Below are 6,973 nucleotides of genomic sequence, written 5' to 3' on the forward strand. Positions count from 1 at the left end.
GTACTTTGTATGTTTCCCATGTGCAGCTTTCAATGATGCCAACCTACTTGGCATGCTGTATACGAGAGATTGGCACAAGGATTCGTCTAACTCATGGAACCACACTTGCACCAGAGCTTCAATAAGCTCCTTCCTTGTTTGAAAGTACTTCCCTGAAAGCTTGCGGGACATGATATGTCATAAATTTTCAATAGAATTCATGTCTGGAGAGTTAGGTGGCCACCACAACCTTTGGATATGCATGTCTGCAAAACACTTCTTAACCATAGCAGCTCTGTGACACGGCGCATTATCATCTTGAAATATGAAGTAATCTAAGTTTTTGCCTGAGAAATGATCCCTTGCTGTTGATAGAAGTTTACGGTTTAAAATGTCCATGTAATACTGTGCGTTAACTGACCTGTTGCAAATTTCTAATCTTCCGACACCTTTCGACGTGAAACAGCCCCACACCATTACACTCTCACCAAACTTCTTTGTCGGTGATTAAGTTCGCTATTAAGTTCTTCCCCATCTCTCATCCATAGGCGGATGCCACTGTCATTCCCAAGCACTCTAAACTTTTTCTCATCGGAGAAAATCAAAATCACATGTTCCCATTCTTCAACACCCCACGCTTCGTACATGGTAAGAAAGTATTTCCTGGCTCTTACGTGATTTGTGTTAAGTATCGGCTTCTTTCGAGGTGTTTTCTTCCTAACTCCTTGTTCTTTTAGCCGTCTGACAACTGTCACATATCTTACACTAACACCTGTATCATCGGACACAGTTTGAGCAATTTGTCGTGAAGATGATGCTCTGTTTGTCAGAGCTAGGCCCTTTATTTTTCTGTCTACACGAGGGCTTGTTTTTCGCCTTCGGCCACATTTGTCTCTCAAAGAGGACTTGTTATACATTGTTTGCTTTTTAATAACTCTACCAACCGTTGTATGATGCAGTTCAAGTTGTTTTGCAATTTGACGTTGCGAAATGCCACGATAGTTCAACGCCAGTATCTTCCCTTGTTTACGAGGGGATATGTCATTCAGTATTTTACCCATTTTTAGTATGTAATCACATTAACTATTGAGGAACAATCACAAAGCACTAAATATCATATACAAATTATAAACAACAACCCACAAGCCCAAAAGGTCACGTATGGAAGAAATTTTCATTAACAACGATCAGCGGATTACCATTCACTTGCGCATACATGAGGCAGCCATTTGCATAGTGAATGCACTGCCACGTGTTGAGCAAAGATCACACAAAATCCATGAGTAGTAATAAACAAAAACATATCAAAATGCAATGGCTAACAAGTGTATGATACGTTAAGCCCCTTTAGAGATAAAACCTTGAAATTTTAGCAGGTGGTGCAGTTATTTTGTAACAGACTGTACTATATATCATATTAATATAAAATTTTACCCGCAGTTCTAGATCTTAAGTTCAATGTTGCCCAAGTGCTGCCATAAGTTTATGCCCAATAAACAAATTTTACAAACTCTTGGTTCTTTCATTCTAAGTTGCCTAAAATATTAAGAGGTAAAAGCCGATTTGACTTTCGCGGATCCTAATACAGGCTATGTAGAAATAAATGAGTAGAATTTGCCTAAGATTTTGATCCTCTGCACGTAGAGAAATTATTAATCCAATATCGAAAAATTATTTTTTTTCCATCATGATAACTCTCAAAGACGAACAGTCGTTGTTCCTGACACAATTATCAATACATCAGATTGTCCAAATACTACTTGAAATATATATTGACCTCAATGGTAAAATATAGGGAGGGGAAAATGGAAAACGTGTGCAAATGATAGAAGTTAGGCAGCATGCTTCATGTTGTTTGTCCAATGGGTTGCAGGCTTGAAGCAACTTCCAAATGGAATTAAGAATTTGAATGGAATCAAATACACTACAAGAAAAAGTAGCGTTCCATTCAAATTCTTCGTTCCTTTCAGAAGTTGCTTGATGTCTGCAACTCGCTGGACAACAGCGTGAAACACGTTGACTAACTCCTTACGTTAGCACACATTTTTCATCTTTCTCTCTATATATATTTAAACATTGAGGTCAATCTCCTATTTTACATATTCATATACCCTTATCAAAACACACACAATTAATAATAATAATAATAATATCAAAAGAACACCAACATCATCAGGAATAAACTAAGTATGTGTTTCCTGTAATATGTAGCCCAGAATCAAATGAAACACCATTTACCTATAAACACAAATAAAAGAAAAGCAATATTACTCTAAAAAAGTTCGAGAATCACCTAGAATTCAATAATACAGATAAAAGACAATCGAATGCCTGGCTGAAGAAAAGTAGAATCTTTTCCGAAACAGTAGGATTTACGATGGTCATCCAAAGGATGGCAATATCCTGAAACTACTGTCTTAAAACCACTTGCATTCTCCTACATATTGAAGCCAGAAATAAAAGAAAACGTAGAAAATGTGAAGACACACCAGTAATAATTGAATATATTAAAAATTAATTCCTCATAATGGTTCGCATTGAAAACCCATTCACCAGATTCTGGCCCATAATATTAACTAATTGCCGACAGCAAGCCATACTTCAAATATAAACCAAATTCAGTACTTGGAAATGGTAAATACAAACTATACTAGGATCGGGAAATTGGAACAGATGTAACGTTACCTTCGAACAGACCTGAAAACACGAACTCCAATAAACTAGACAAAGAAGTTATTCTTATAGATGTAACAGTGCCTCTGATGATGACACAACTTGTATTATCTGTCACAAAAGAAAATGCATATTTTTCGTGTGATAGTATCTTTTGCCCCTTACTACAAGGATGAAATTGGAGCGCGTACTTTTTTTTTACTAACTCGCGATTTCATTAAATAATTTAAAGACCCAATCTCTAAGAAAATAGATACATTCATTGTCTTTCTCTTTGCAGTTCATACAATGCACTATAAAAATATAACAACACTTTATAAAAAGTAGAAACTAATACTAAATTCTTTCATAGCTTGAAACTTACGGCTATTAGCGACATGTGTACAGAGCAAATATGTTTTGTGTCATGTTATTCCGTGGTTCATTGGATCCGTACAGAATTCTTTACCCACAGGACAAACATTCGATGGTCACGCTTTGCTTTTTTTCATAGATCATATAGAACAATAGTGGAAAAAAATATTATTACAATTTTAGGTGTGATTCGACATCCTGCAATTGGTGTGGGAGACCCGGATTCGATTCCCGGCGGGTGCTCATGTGGTTCGGATTCTACGTAAATCAGTAGGTCTACGTCTTATATAGCCTCGCTGCTGAACGGAACGTTAAATTCAAAATCAACTCAACTCAGCTCGACAATCTGCAATCCATTTCTTTTGCCAAGTAAACAGGATGAAGTAGGATTTTATAAGCATAAAGGTCGTTCTAGATTTTCCTATTAACAAAAACTATGAATAGGTTTACAGCTGAAAACTAAATTGTGCTCTCTCTAGTTATAGTCCATAAACCATATGGGTTTCAGTTATTTTGTGTGTGGTTAGCACATTGCCTTCCATATCTTTATTTTTGAAATTCAATGTAACTATTTTTTTTCTTTAAATATAAAATACTCATCTTTAGTTGACAATAGAGCAGAGAGTATAGTTCAAAATTTCACTGTGCCATTACAATTCTTTATATAAATAAATAAAATAATGAATACATTTATACTTGAAGATATCAAAGATAATGTTTCAAACATTATGAACTATTCTATAATAAATTAAGTAAATATTCTTTTATAAATAAACTCCAATGAACTGCAAGGTATCAGAAGTAGCTAAAATGTTTGCCCTTATATGCTGAAACACAAATTTCTTCAATAGGTAGGGACTCTTCACGTTGAACTATACATCTTGAATTCGATTCTTGATAGAATCTGAAATAAGTTAAGAACTTTAAATCTTGAAGAATTCAACACTTGAAAGGGTTTTACAAAGTAACTAATGGAGAGACTATAACACTCTTTTAGCAATATATCATCTTGTACTATACCATATGAAGTGGTTCTTTCAAGAGAACTCATTTATAAAAGCACCCAACTTGCAAAGAAAAATGTTTTATGACACTATTATTTAATAGAATGCTAATGCAGCATGACAATAAATTATTTCCCTTATAGTCCGGAGATCATCACAATCATAGGTATTCTGCCATTATTAACAGGTCACTTGCTGCAACTGAAAAGTTTCTCTGCTCCACGGTCTTCAGCAAACGTCTCGTCTTCACGTACGATTTATCTCTTTTGATATCGTCTATTAATTGTAACAGCGCGTCCCTCATGATACAGTTCCTTATTAACCAATGTACAAAGCAGTTTCTCCTCCTCTTCCTAATAATACGTAAAATATTTCTTTTTCGCCCACTATTTCTAATATACTCTCGTTCGTTTTCTGCTCGACAAAGCTTATTCACTCAATTCTTCTCTACACCCAATTTCGAAAGTTTCCAGTCGTTTTCCATCATTTTTGAGTAATGAGTAATTAAGAGTCGAACTCCCCTTTCACTTGCACTCAACTGTCATTTCCTCCCCTATTCTAACACTTACTTGTTGGCTCATATATGTTTTCCGGAGAAGTCAAAGTATAATATGCATATTTTTCTATTCAAATACGTAGATATATCTGCTGTATTTTCGAATTCTGAAAAGCTAACAAGTTTTACTCTGTGTGGTCCCTTTCCTTCTGTAAGCTACATATCACATCCAATCTTGGTAGGACCATGTCTTATTTTACTTTGTTTCCTATTAAAATCTTTATAATTACTCTGATATTTACTTGCACTTTCTCCCCAATCCTTTGTCTAGGATTTTGAATTTTTTCCGGCACTGAAAAACTTAAGCTTATGGTTTTAAAAAATAAAAATTTTACTTGCAACCTTTATTTTATTTCCTTTGTCAAGCATCAGAATCAAAAGAAATCTGACTTTCTCATTTATGCAGCTTCTGTCGATTATCTTAGTTTCTCTTGTGTACGTTCTTCTCCATGAATTTAATGTATTTATGACTACTTTTTCTCTCAATTAGAACCATGGTCTCCGGAAACAAAATCACTGTTTCTCTTCTTTCTCTTTCTGAATGAATATATACAAACATTCTCGAAGGTATAAAATTAACTTTTATCCAGTCCTCATTTTTTCCTTCAGGTAAAAGGTTAAATTTCACATTATTTATTTCCCTAATGAATACTTTGGCTTGTTTCTTCTTCGTTTAAGTTCTTCGGTCCATTTTCTTTCTCAAGAATTATTCTCAAAGTAACAGAAGATGTACAGAATAATAAAGGTTCTATATGAGAGTAGAAATGTATCTTTAGATCTCTCTCTGCTGAACAGAAATTATTGTTTCAAAAGAAGTGCATAAGGACAGATAATTCTGGGAATAACTTTAAAAAAATAATAAAAAAAAACATCAATACGGTACTTCTTTTTAATATATTAATATAATTGAAATGGAAGAAAAAAATTCATACAAAAACACTACTCTCCGAATTCTATATCTACTTAATTTCTAATGTAATCAGAAAATGTGTTCTTCTTAATACTGTAATTTACAGTATTTCATTAAAAATAGAAATGTGTTTCTAGTTTAGTCGTTAGCGCGTGTCGCATTTCTTAAAGCAAAATGATGTCAATTTGTCTTGGGAAAGCTACTTCTCTCATATGAGGAATTTTGGTATGAACAAGCATGCAGGGAATGTCATGTGCGGTATGTTATAAATGAGATGCTGTAGGTGTTTTTGGTAAATAACACTCAGTGGTGTCTTCAAAACCAACGAAGTCTTAAGTCACCAAGAACGTGATTTGGGAATTAAGCAATACAATCTCCTAATAGCTGACCTCAATTCATAACAGTGTGCACTGCTTTACAAATATGTACAATGAGAACATCATTTCCTAATATGTTGAGAAACGATGGCATATTGCCGTCCTCTTACACGTTATTCCATTTCACTTTATGCACGTTGACTCAAAGACTCCCACATTTGTGAGACGAATAAAACAAATCGTATTTATTAAAATGTGTTTATTAAAAGCTATCAAATGCTATTGAAATCTGTTTGTAATTTCTTGATTCGGATTTCAATTACTCTGTTCTATTGTGTGTTAAAATGACATAACATTTGGGAATACAATTATTATCAATAACTCTCAATGAAGCCTCCCACTTTTTCATCAGCTATTGCTCTATTAGTGGAGGTGATAGAACAGTGGGATTCATCTTTTAGGCTGACTAATCTCCTGCTGTTTTCAGTTGTCTCTATTATTTGGTCAGGTCGTGCGTAAGCAGTCGAAATTGTTTTCGAAAGGAGCAGTGATGCAGAAGCAACACTGAATTTCCGAACAACGGGTATAGCGATTTAGAAAAATATAATTGTACTTACTGTTCGTGCGCCTAAGAATGTTGAAGATTGGAGATAGTATGTTTCGCAGTCCCCGTAACATTCTGCAAGGTCGCATGTTAGAGTTATTGAGCTTTCTAGATTAATTTTGCAAGACTCTTAGTTTCTTCTAAACTGTTTTCAACATCATATTACATTTTTGAATAAATTAGTTTCTATCTGCAATATGTTTTCTTTGAATAGCCTTTACCATGTAGGAGGTCTTTCTGGGTCAGCCTGTTGAACAAGAGCAAAGTTTAAGAAGAGAAAATGAACAAAATTAGAGCAAAGAAAATAATTTATTCATAAATGTTTCAGATACAGATTTAAGTCCATTTTACACTGAAACAAGCTTTTGTGTTGGAGGGAAAAGAAAGGGGGTAAATATCTGCCTTTTCTTACCTATGATAGCCATAAAAAGCAAGTATTTATAAAAGCTAGTATATAGCATAAGGCATTAAATGTTACACTCATGTAAGATGCATGTAAATCATGTTGTAGATGATAGTTAATATTCTGCGAATTTAGATATTTTGTCCTTAGAAGCATTTCATTTTTATTAAAAG

General features: G+C 34.1%; 1 protein-coding gene across 1 annotated transcript; it reads right to left on the reverse strand.

The window, feature by feature from the left end:
* Positions 1-455: 455 nt before the first annotated feature.
* Positions 456-1,040, reverse strand: LOC145673961 (uncharacterized). Its single transcript, XM_081743781.1, has one exon. The coding sequence runs from the start codon at positions 1,038-1,040 to the stop codon at positions 456-458; it is 585 nt and encodes a 194-aa protein (XP_081599907.1).
* Positions 1,041-6,973: the final 5,933 nt, after the last annotated feature.

Source organism: Thermobia domestica, chromosome 17 (genome assembly GCF_964235325.1).
Source record: "Thermobia domestica chromosome 17, izTheDome1.hap1.1, whole genome shotgun sequence".
In the NCBI taxonomy this organism is placed as follows: Eukaryota; Metazoa; Arthropoda; class Insecta; order Zygentoma; family Lepismatidae; genus Thermobia; species Thermobia domestica.